Source organism: Oncorhynchus tshawytscha, linkage group LG05, assembly GCF_018296145.1.
Source record: "Oncorhynchus tshawytscha isolate Ot180627B linkage group LG05, Otsh_v2.0, whole genome shotgun sequence".
Taxonomy (NCBI): domain Eukaryota; kingdom Metazoa; phylum Chordata; class Actinopteri; order Salmoniformes; family Salmonidae; genus Oncorhynchus; species Oncorhynchus tshawytscha.
In genome coordinates, this window is record NC_056433.1 from 22,165,914 (window position 1) to 22,178,689 (window position 12,776).

The 12,776-nt window shown below is 41.4% G+C and overlaps 1 protein-coding gene across 1 annotated transcript; it reads left to right on the forward strand.

The window, feature by feature from the left end:
* The first annotated feature begins 9,073 nt into the window (after window positions 1-9,073).
* On the forward strand, window positions 9,074-11,293 carry LOC112251711 (12-(S)-hydroxy-5,8,10,14-eicosatetraenoic acid receptor). The gene has a single exon (XM_024422666.2). It carries the CDS (start codon window positions 9,260-9,262, stop codon window positions 10,271-10,273), a length of 1,014 nt encoding a protein of 337 aa, XP_024278434.1. The 5' UTR covers window positions 9,074-9,259; the 3' UTR covers window positions 10,274-11,293.
* The last annotated feature ends 1,483 nt before the right edge of the window (window positions 11,294-12,776 follow it).

Sequence of the window (12,776 nt, forward strand, 5' to 3'; positions counted from 1 at the left end):
CAAATTTCTTGAGAAATTGTTTTTCAACAGCTTTATTTTTTGTGCCAACTCTATTCTCTCTAGAGAGAGAATCTAGCCGCACATTTGAATCCACAGGCAATACAGATTAAACACCAGGTAAAAAACCTAGGTGTTAACTTAGATTCCGAACAAAATTTCGAATCACAAATTAGAAATACAAACAAAATAGCTTTTTACCACCTGAGAAACATTGCCAAGGTGCTGCTGTTTCTCTCTAAGGCTGATACAGAGAGACTCATCCATGCCTTTATTACGAGCAGGCTCGACTACTGTAATGCTCTCCTGTCTGGTCTACCCAAGAAAGCCATTGGTCAACTGCAAAACATACAGAATGCTGCAGCACCGGTATTGACCAAGATCAGACAGAGCACACATTACACCGGTTTTAAGGTCTCTGCACTAGTAGCCTGATTTTTAGAATTCATTTTAAGATTCTTTTTTGCTTTGCTTTTCCTTAGGGTGCTTTTCAGTCGTTCAGTTTGTCATTCTTATTTTTTTTACGTTGTGTATGTAGTGTAGAAGTAGTTCAGCTTTTATTTTCATAGTTTTTCCCTGTAAAGCACATTGCGTTGCATTCCATATCTGAAATGTGCTGTATAAATAAAGCTGGATTTGATTGGGTTATTACTCAGGTAGAGTATGTGTCTTCTTACAGTGCTCTCTGCCTCTGTAAGATGCAGTGATTGTGTCTTCTGACACAATCACTGCTCCCTGCCATTTGGTAGTGTTGTGCAGGAGCACCAAGCTTGTCACAAAGCTCCACATTCTCTCTGGTCAGGGCTTCCACCTGGGTCTGCAGCAGGCCATGAACCTGGGACAAGTGGGACTCCCTCTTAGAGAACTGCTCCTGAAGAGTTTGAATCTGCTTCCTGAGATCCTTCATACACACACACACACACACACACACACACACACACACACACACACAGGATGAGACCAAGTGAGACAGTGCATATTTGACTCATGTTCACAGTTTGAGTGGGATGAGTGGGGGTTTGTTTATACAGCTGTAGGGAAGTTTCTGTAATGCTATAAACTGTTATCATCAGTTCACAATAAGCAAAGAAGATGCATTTAATTTCATCCATAAATGGGTACACGTCTGACTGTTTCACACTTACCAAGTATGACATATTAATACCAGTTGGGCGACATACAGTAGAGGTCCTGTGTGGCTCAGTTGGTAGAGCATGGCACATGCAAAGCCAGGGTTGTGGATTCCATTCCCAAGGAGGACCAGTACGAAAATGTATGCACTCACTACTGTAAGTCGCTCTGGATAGTGTCTGCTAAATATGTAATTTGTTTTAGGCCTCAAGGTTTAATGAGATTTGAAGGACATATTTACGAAGGGCTATGAAGATCAGATTGACATAATGACTTTACCTGAGCCTCACCAACGTCTAGGTTAGGAAGAAATGGTTGATTCTTCAACACCTGGTCTTCCGTATGGGCAAATGGGGATCCGGGACTGCTGTGGTGGCCAATCTCTGTCACCACACTACATTTGGTCCATTCTCTTTCTGTGTGAAACTCACATTTCAGTGGAAATTAAAGAAAAAAAAGAAAAGAACGTGATACACTTCTGATATTGCAATTCAAACTCTTAAAGAGAAATGTCAAAACGTTTCAACTTCATATTCATATTCTTGAGCACCACCGCAACATCAACATATGTGAAAATTGTGTGTTTCCATGTTTTGTAGTAAAAAATATAGAGGAAGATAAATGTTTCCAATTACATCACAGGTGTGCATTGTGTGATTTTAACCATTTATGAGTAGGCATTGCATACTAAGTGTCTACTGATTGGTTGATTACATTGGAAATATTTATCTTCCTCTATCTTTTTTTACTACAAAACATAGAAACGCGCAGTTTTCACATACAGTATGTTGTTGTTCGAGATGATAAATAAGAGGTTGAAATTGTTTGAAATTTCCTTTTAATAATCTTGTGAAACCTACAGTTCAAGTAGGAAGTTTTACATACACCTTAGCCAACTACATTTAAACTCAGTTTTTTCACAAAATTAAAGTAAAATTCCCTGTCTTAGGTCCGTCAGGATCACCACTTTATTTTAAGAATGTGAAATGTCAGAATTATTTATTTCAGCTTTTATTTCTTTCATCACATTCCCAGTGGGTCAGAAGTTTACATCCACTCAATTAGTATTTGGTAGCATTGCCTTTAAATTGTTTAACTTGGGTCAAACGTTTCGGGTAGCCTTCCACAAGCTTCCCACAATAAGTTGGGTGAATTTTGGCCCATTCCTCCTGACATAGCTGGTGTACCTGAGTCAGGTTTGTAGGCCTCCTTACTCGCACATGCTTTTTCAGATCTGCCCGCAACAATCCCTATGGGATTGAGGTCAGGGCTTTGTGATGGTCACTCCAATACCTTGACTTTGTTGTCCTTAAGCCTTTTTGCCACAACTTTCGAAGTATGCTTGGGGTCATTGTCCATTTGGAAGACCCATTTGCGACCAAGCTTTAACTTCCTGACTGATGTCTTGAGATGTTGCTTCAATATATCCACATCCTTTTCCTACCTCCTTATGTCATCTATTTTGTGAAGTGCACCGGTCCGTCCTGCAGCAAAGCACCCCCACAACATGATGCTGCCACCCACGTGCTTCACGGTTGGGATGATGTTCTTCGGCTTGCAAGCCTCCCCTTTTTTCCTCCAAACATAAAAATGGTAATTTTCAGTTCTCTTTTTGTATCATCAGACCAGAGGAGATTTCTCCAAAAAGTACGATCTTTGTCCCCATGTGCAGTTGCAAACTGTAGTCTGGCTTTTTGTGGCTTCTTCCTTGCTGAGCGGCCTTTCAGGTTATATTGATATAGGACTAGTTTTACTATGGATATTAATACTTTTGTACCAGTTGCATCCAGCATCTTCACAGGTTCCTTTGCTGTTGATCTGGGATTGATTTGCACTTTTTGCACCAAAGTACGTTCATCTCTAGGAGACAGAACGCGTCTCCTTCCTGAGCGGTATGATGGCTGCATGGTTCCATGGTGTTTATACTTGTGCACTATTTTTTGTACAGATGAGGTGGTACCTTCAGGTGTTTGGAAATTGCTCCCAAGGATGAACCAGACTTGTGGAGGTCTACATTTTTTTTCTGAGGTCTTGGCTGATTTCTTTTGATTTCCCATGATGTCAAGCAAAGAGGCACTGAGTTTGAAGGTAGGCCTTGGAATACATCCACCGGTACACCTCCAATTGACTCAAATGATTTCAATTCTTCTATCACACACGACGATCAGAGCCCCATACACAGCAGAGCCCCATATGCGCACTGACATGCTGCCACTGCAATCCATAGACCCCACAGTTCCAATAACAACACTTACCTTACGAGCCTGAAATGTCAGAACAGTACAAGAAACTGCAAGTCCAAAACAACAGAACACCTGTCATGACATGGTAAAGCTCATAGGCGCGCTGCATCGCATTTACCAGAGTTGATGAACCAAGGCAGCCAGAGGTGCAAACTCACCTTAAGCAACCTGGAAACTATGTACTCACTCACTGCCACGGCAGCCCAAGGCTCAAACCTACAGGAAACTGATAACCCTGATAATGCGCACTCTGTGCACTTCCGCCCAACAGGGTAGCCAAAGCTCAAACCCACAGGGGAACTGTGATAACCCAGACAAAACGCTGCCTAACATCGAATTGATAATGACTTGATAATGCACTTTTGCACGCCACCTCATCGACGAACCATGGCAGCCGAAGGCTCTAACCCACAGGGAAACTGTGGTAACTTGGATAAATGCGCAATCTGGGAGCAATTACATCCAAGCGATAAAACCTCACAAAGGTATGTGGGGAACCTCAACTCACTGCAGCACGGATTTCACCAATCTTCATGCCCCTGAATAATGCTAAAGAAGCAACCACACCTTTCTCACAAACACAGGCCATGCAACCGCCGTTGTTCACTGGAAGCAAACAGAGGAGGTGAGTAAAGGAAAGCTGGAAAGCCAGAGACCTGTAAGACATAGGCATAACCTTGGGAGCAACTGCATTAAGATGTAACCTCACTTTGGAGTCGCAAGTCTTCGAACTCCAAACAGAAAGGGTTTACTGATAGCTCGTGGAGATCTAACGCGCTTGGCCGACGGAAAGGCCATGAGCAAGGCAGTCTTGTAGGAAAGGACCTTCAGTTCCACAGACTCCAATGGTTCAAATGGAGGCTCACACAGAGCGTCCAGGACCAATGCCAGGTCCCAGGTCAGTGCCATAGGCCAAGACCCTGGTCCGAGCCGACGCATGCCTTTCAGGAACCGCACCACCAGAGGAAGAGACCCTGAGGTAGAGCCGTCCATCCCTACATGACACGCCAAATGGCTGCCATATAAACCTTCAATGTGGAAACAGAAAGGCCCTGTGAAAAAAGCTCTAGCAAAAACATCAAAATGTCCAACAAAGAGCTCTGAAAAGGATAAACTCCCTCAACCTGACACCAACCCTCAGATGCGTGCCGCTTATATGATTACAACCTTCTCGTAGAGGGTGCACACACCGACTTTATATAAAAATCTGTGATAGATCTCAGCTTGCATTTTGACTCAAAAAGTGATCTTGAAAAGGTTGGTGACCACTGTTCTAGAGTTTTCCCTGTTAACACTATCAACGTTTCCCTTTTAGTTAGTGAGTTATTAGCCCAGTTATAGATCATTTGTAATCCCCTTTAGGGGAGTGATTGCTTCCTACAAGAGCACAAAATGTGTACATTCCTAGACATCTTTGAAAAGCAAGTCTTGTAAAGAGCTTTTTTTTGTCTTAAAGGGGCAGTGTTGCATTTTGAGACAGTCTTGAATAAGCTAAGTAGCCAATAGGAAGAGGGTAACATCATTTGTCTGATTCTCTGTAATATGGTATGGGAATAATAATGCATTTTATTTTGTAAAGTGGCTTCTTGCATCAAATAACACAACAACATTTTCAGTCACCTCCTTGTCTGAAGGACAAGTGGATAAACCGGTTAATGCCAAGCCCTACATATTTTTTTCAAAAGTCTGATGGAATGTAGGTATATATTGGCTACTACTGTAGGCTAAATGATAGAACAGATATTTCTATGTTAAAATGTTATGGGATTCGTTTTCTCCATTGTTTTTGATGGTAGGCCACTTTGGTAGGCCTACATTATGATCAAATAGCCACTGTAACCTACCTGGCCACTGTTAAAACTGTAACTAACAGCGGGTACAACCTCAGTGTTCATAGTAAACTTGCGCTGGAAGTTGCACAGAATTTTCAAAACATTAAAGTTTGCACTCAGCAGACCTGAAATTTTCTCAGTGGCAAAAATATTTTCAGGGAACATTGCTCTGAACACTGCCAGAGAAATCAGAATGAGCCTCACTTGGCTGGGATGACACCCCTATTAACTCCCCACAAAGTCAGCACAACTCTCAATGGACGTTGAACCCAGCCGGAAACAATGGAGACAATGGTCCCACGAACTGGTCAGAGCCAAGGCCTCCTAAACGTGTTTCCACCCGAGGCAACAGGACAGCACCCATGAGTATATTTTTCATTGTGAAACCACATGGCCTAGGGGACGGTCAGTGGTTCAAACTTGGCTGGTTAGTCGTTCTGAACTGACTCTTACCTCTGGCCATCTGACTCAAACAAGGAGCACTGGCTACACAAGCAGAGCAGAGATGAAGTGGGTTTTTAGCAAACACATAAAAATGATACCAAGACCCAAAACTTGCAACACCTAGGAGGACGAGTACTCTCTCCCCACTAACAGACATCTAAGTCGGAGCCAAATCTCGTAGCCTTCGTGTGCTTGAAAAGTTTGTAAATTGTGTGAAACACGTTCTTACTTCAGGTGAGCTGAAGACTGAAGAATTGAGGAAATGGGGCTTCCGGGGGGGGCTCGGCATCCATTGGCTCGTTTGGCAGGATTTCAGTTTGTTTCAGGTGAGTAGGATTGGTCGTTAACTCCCCATAGTATGTTACACCGAGTGACCGACTGAAAGGGAACTGCCGAATGAGTTTAAGCATTCGGTATACACAAACAGAAATATCCCTTAGGATGCCAAATTCCAGCTCACCTGTTTACTTTTCCTTTATATGAATTCTGCAGGGAGCTACAAGGAAATATGTAGCATAGAAAAAGGTCACGTCTCATACACAGATGACAAATAGGGGGCAGTTTTTTCAATGTGTGAGTTGATGCATGTGTTGATGCAGATCTTCAAACATTCACTTCTCAAATGTATTACTTTATGTTTGACTGCATTGTTTGTTTCAAGGTCCCTAAAGTTGGTTGGTGCCTCTCTAGTATGCATCGCTTAAAACAATGTTAAATTCAAATCTCCCTACCATCAAATCTAAGCCAATATGACACCAATGTCGATGAACACGTTAAACAGACTGGTTAGCAATTTAGTTTTCCAAGTATTTTCTGCGCCTACCTAGCTCAAATTCTAGATGTCGGATTCAAATCAGACTATAGCATCCATAAAGTGACCATTGGAATGAAAACATTTCAGATTGACTAAATTTGGAGATGCAACAGTTTTTATTAAATGTATAATTTATTGCAGTCACATGCACATTTCTGTCCATTAAAAACCAATGATGTGCTACCTTTCTGTAACATTTCTGACAAGGCTAACATCCTTTCAACCGAATCTCAGAGTTCTATCTAACTGGGTCGAGCAACTCTGAGGAAGTAGATCAAGGGCATTGCCAAAATCCCAAAGGATCCCTGTGAGGCCCAGATCTTTTGGCAGAGGCCAAATTAAAGGTTACAATAGCACTGCCAATGGCAGACTTGGTTGCTAAAAGAAAATCTGGCTTTGCATGTGGAAATGTTGTATAATGCTCCTTAATGTTAATGCACAGAAAATCACCTTCTGGTGTAAAAACCATGGATAATACAGTAGCTATGTTGGTCTATTGTACTTCCAACAATGCAGGTTGCTTAGGGTTCAAAACATCTCAAACAGCCTAATTCATACTCTTCAGAGGAATAATGGACTGTACAGTGTCATGCTTTAAAATGATGTATATGTACAGTATATAGGCTGTATGTGTTTTTAAATGTAGGCCTATTGTAAATGTGTATTATTGTAGCATCACCATCTTTATTGCAAAACTAAATACAAATACACACAACTTTAAGCTACACAGTCATTTGACAGGGGTAATGAACTACCTATTGATCAGCACATCAATTGATAAAACAGGACCATGTTTGCAAAACAAGTGTTTCTGAGCTTATGTCAACATTACACAGATAAGTTAATGGTTCCAGAAATCAGGAATGGAGACAGGCTCTATAGACCTTAATATATGAGTGACTGTGTCCAACACACCACCACCTGTTGTTATGTTGGGCATCTACTGACCCCCAAAGAATATGCTATGAAATATATATATTTTCTCAATGACATATATTGCTAAGGTTTAAGGAAATACGGGCGGGCACCACATTACTACAAGACAAAACCACTCGCTCAATCAAGAATGATGGCCTTGTAAACATAATAGCAAAGCTTGCTTACATATCATTTATAAAAGCTTGAAATGTTAGTGGCATGGGATCCAATACTTTAACAAATCACATTATTGTGGGAGCACCTCCTCTACGAGTATGAATTAGGCTGTTTGAGAAGGTTTGAACCCTAAGCAACTGCATACACATTGTTTGAAATACAATAGACCAACATAGCTACTGTAGTAGGACAAAGCTGTGTGCTGGAAAACCTTGGTAGAACATGGTTGAAGTAGGCATTATGGTGCTCGTGAATTTATTTACTTCAGACCAATACATCTCACGTAAAACATATATTTTTGTTTTTATTTTTCATAACATATTCCCTACAATATCCAAAGCTTATTTCATAATCTACATCTCTACAATGTATGAATTGTTTCTAGCTACAGTATGTATGTTTGGGTTTAGAAGAGGCAATAGGATGTTGTAGGTGGTAATAGGCCACACCCCTCATTAAGTCCTAAATCTCACATTTAAAAGTTAATATTCTGTTAACTCACACCCAAATAACGTTGTTGACTCATCCCATACTCGTATTTGTGGCCAAAGCATACATTTGAGAGAAAAAAAAAACCTCAAAACTATCTCAAAAAGACCTTTTCAAAATTGCTTGTCATTTCATCATAGAACATGATGTCATGTTGGCTCATTGCCTGAGCTGGCCAATCAGTGGTCTACTTAAATTAATATTTTTAATGACGGGTATACGCCCACACCATTCTGTTTTTGGGGTACTCCCACACTGTCACGTAGAGTCCCTCTCCGGCGCTGGAGGTCACCAGGCTGCACATTATTACGCACACCTGTCACCATCGTTACGCGCAGCAGCGCCTCATCAAACTCACCTGGACTCCATCAACTGCCTGATTACCTTCCCAATATATATCGCTCCCTTTAGTTCTCTCCCTAGGTGTTATTGTTTCTGTTCCATTGTTTCATGTCTGTACGCTACTCGTGTTTATTGTTTTCTTCTATGTTCATTTATTTATTAAGTACACTTCCTGAACTTGCTTCCCTACTCCCAGCGTACACGTTACACACACCATTCAAACCACAGAAAAGCTGCTTTTTAACATACTAAATTACCATTTTTTTTGGAAGGAAAACTATTCCACTCAGATAGTACTTAATTATAGGTCACATTTCATAGACTTCTGGAAACACTGGACAGTTACTTTAAAGTCTAGTGTTAGTTGATCAGAGGAAGAGGTAACTAGGAGCAGTTTGCACATTGGCTTGCTCCTCGTGTTTAACTTGATCCTCTTTTACTCCGTTCATTATGTGCCTGTTTAACTTGCTCTATTTATTATAATAAAAAACAATGTTTTCATGAAATCTCCTGCCTTTTCAAGAAGAAGATTGAATGTGAGAAGCTTCTTCACAATGCAATGTTTTCGACTATGTACAGAATCTCTCGTGGGATTTAGCTGCTTATTTATTTGACCCGTGGTGACTCGTCTACTCAGGCATGGGAGGTGCTTAACCGACAAGTCTGAACTGAGTGCTATGCTGTCTGCGTGCTGGGGGGAATTACTTCCAGACTGAAATGCAGTCCTTCAGTTTCACCAAGTCTGCATACGGACTAGGACCTTGCTTGACTACCATCAAACAGACCTGCTTTTCAAGTAAAATAAGGAAATCTTAGGAGCTGAGTACTTTCGAGGACTGTTTGTCTGACTGTATAGAGGAAAGCTTTCGATAATGAAAACAATGGAGAACGGCCATCCAAGTGATAACTGCACAGCAGAGAATCTGCCACTGTACAAATTTTACGCCTCTGTGATGATCATGGAATTCACCCTAGGTCTGCCGCTCAACCTCTCAGTGCTTTATCTATTCATCTTCAAGCTGAAGTTCTGGAAATCTAAAACCAACAACATTTTCCTGTTCAATCTCGTCTTGGCTGACGTTCTTCTGCTTATATGTTTGCCAGTAAAGGCATATCATTTTCTTAATGGGAATCGGAGGAGTACAGAGGGAGCGACCTGCAAAGCCATGCTCTTCATGCTGTTTCTGAACCGAGGTGCCAGTATCGCCTTCCTGACTGTGATTTCAGTTGATCGCTATTTCAATGTGGTTCATCCTGGGAAAAAGAACTTTGCCAAGGCTTTTAAAAGGTCTCCTCATATCTCTTTCCTCATCTGGCTACTGCTGCTCCCCCTGACTATCCCCACCATGCTGAAGTCCTTTGAGTGCTGTAATAGTTATGGGCGTGAAGATGACACTCTAGTCAAGGACGTCACTGACACTCTGAGAGAGGTTGTGTTTTTCACCCAGATTCTCATCCCTTTCTTTGTGTTGGTCTACTGCACGGTCCGCATTGTTAACAGACTAAAAAAGAAGACCGTAGGGGATAGTACCAAGCTGCGTCGAGCAGTGTTTCTGGTCACCTCAGTAATGTTGGTCTTTTCTTTCTGTTTCCTGCCTTGTACCATAGCTAGAATGGTTCTGTTGATTGTGAGAGTTGAGAATTTACCCGGAGCAGAAGCTATAGTTGTTCAAGCCTTTGACGGTCTCATGGTTTTGTCCTACATGGATTGTTTAGTGGACCCAATTGTGTACTGCTTAAGCAGCACTAAGTTCAAAAGCCTCTACCTGACAACATATTGCCACTGTCTACTGAGCGAAAATGCAGAAATAACTGAGAGCACAATCTCAAAAGGAAACAACTCAAGCCCAAAACGCAACAACAATATATTGTTGCATAGTAGGTAAAAAGAGGACATGAAAATGACTGTTTTATTACTGACTTCATGACTGTTCTCATGGTAAGACACTCATGTTAGTTTGCCAAACCAGACGTGTTTATGTTACCATCAGCATGTTAAACAGCTCATAATGACTGTGTTGTTACTAATTGTCTGGGTCAAATAACAAAGATGTGTCGTTGCTGTTGTTTTTATAGCTGTCTCTCTGGCCATTCATCCATTTATCTTATTATGTCAGGGGTTGAATACTTATTGACTCAAGACATTTCAGGTTAACACTTTACTTGACACCCAGCGTCATAACACGTAATGGCACAGTCTTAACCATGTCATAAACTGTCCTAATAGGTTCATAACACTGTCATGACCAATATATTTACACCTGTTGTCACATATATTGCGTTATTTTATGGCTGGTTATGAAACCTATATGAGGGTGTCAAAATGCACAAAACCTACCACGGTAAAAAAAAGGGCACCCACAAGACTCATTGAGCAATTATTACAAGAGCAGAAGAAAACCGACCAATCTGATGAGTATTTGGCAAAACTATTTTATACTGGAATAAATGCTGCACTTATGAACAATGACCAACACAATTCCAGTCAAAATAGATTGTAAGACATTCTGTAGCCTACCATTACTATACCCAACCCAAATCCATTTGTTGCCATTATCATGTATCCAAGTGGTTTTCAAACTTTTTGACCTGCAATCTCCAAAACAGAGTGGTAGAAAACAGGAAACTCTGTTCACGCAAATGCGCATGTGCACACGGTGATGCATTTTTAAAACTCAAGATGTGCTACAGAAATAAACTACGTTTTACACCTGCATTTGGAGCTGAAAGACTTTCATGTTAGTGGCCAATATCAACTATGGATATATCTGTATATAGCTATGTACATTTATTGTTATGTACATTTCTTGCTATGTATGTTATTGTTATGTACATTTCTTGTAATTCTTTTGATTGATTTGATTTAAAAAAACGTTTGTTTATTTAGTAAATATTTTATTAACTCCACTTCTTGAACTGCATTGTTGGTTAAGAGCTTGTAAGTAAGCATTCACAGTAATGTCTACACCTGTTGTATTCTGTGCATGTGAAAAATAAAATTTGATTTGATCATGTCACTTCTCTGTTGCCCAGAGCAAGCAAAATCATACAGCCTACTTGTAGCAGAAGTTGAAGGAGCGGATGGAAACCATGTTATGTCTGCACCGCGTCATCACATTGGAGGGCAGCCGGCCTCTAGAGTGCTCATTGCCAGCCAAGTAGCCCTGTTCTTCCTCACAAACATCATAATAAATTCCCCAGAATATGTTACATCTTCATCCCATAATATTACATCTGCCTATTTTAGACATATAGCCAGTAGCCACCCAAACTAGACCTATCTGAAATATGAAAATCATCAAATCGCCAGGTAGCCTAATGTTCTGGCAAAGATGATTCAGTAGATTGCAAAATTATATTTTATATGGATGATAAACTTTTTGCCAGGCCAAACTGAAGGAACTGAAACAAGTCACTAATCTGAATATGTGGGCCCACCTTTGCTCGCCAATGCTGATGGTCAACAATCAAGACACACAACTTTCTGAAAAGGGCACTTTGGAGTCTGGAAAAGGAAAAGGGGCACAGGTAGAGCCTTATCTGTCATGTTAATTTTTTGCAATTTGTTCCAGTCACAGGCAGCAGAGAACTGGAAGGAAAGGCGGCCAAATGAGGTGTTGGCTTTAGGGATGGTCAGTGAGATACACCTGCTGGAGCGTGTGCTACGGGTGGGTGTTGCCATCGTGACCAGTGAACTGAGATAAGGCGGAGCTTTACCTAGCATGGACTTGTAGATGACCTGGAGCCAGTGGGTCTGGCGACGAATATGTAGCAAGGACCAGCCGACTAGAGCATACAGGTCGAAGTGGTGGGTGGTATAAGGTGCTTTAGTAACAAAACGGATGGCACTGTGATAAACTTCATCCAGTTTGCTGAGCAGAGTATTGGAAGCTATTTTGTAGATGACATCGCCGAAGTCGAGGATCGGTAGGATAGTCAGTTTTACTAGGGTAAGTTTGGCGGCATGAGTGAAGGAGGCTTTGTTGCGGAATAGAAAGCCGACTCGAGATTTGATTTTAGATTGGAGATGTTTGATATGAGTCTGGAAGGAGAGTTTATAGTCTAGCCAGATACCTAGGTACTTATAGATGTCCACATATTCTAGGTCGGAACCATCCAGGGTGGTGATGCTAGTCGGGCGTGCGGGTGCAGGCAGCGAACGGTTGAAAAGCATGCATTTGGTTTTACTAGCGTTTAAGAGCAGTTGGAGGCCACGGCAGGAGTGTTGTATGGCATTGAAGCTCGTTTGGAGGTTAGATAGCACAGTGTCCAAGGACGGGCCAGAAGTATACAGAATGGTGTCGTCTGCGTAGAGGTGGATCAGGGAATCGCCCGCAGCAAGAGCAACATCATTGATATATACAGAGAAAGGAGTCGGCCCGAGAATTG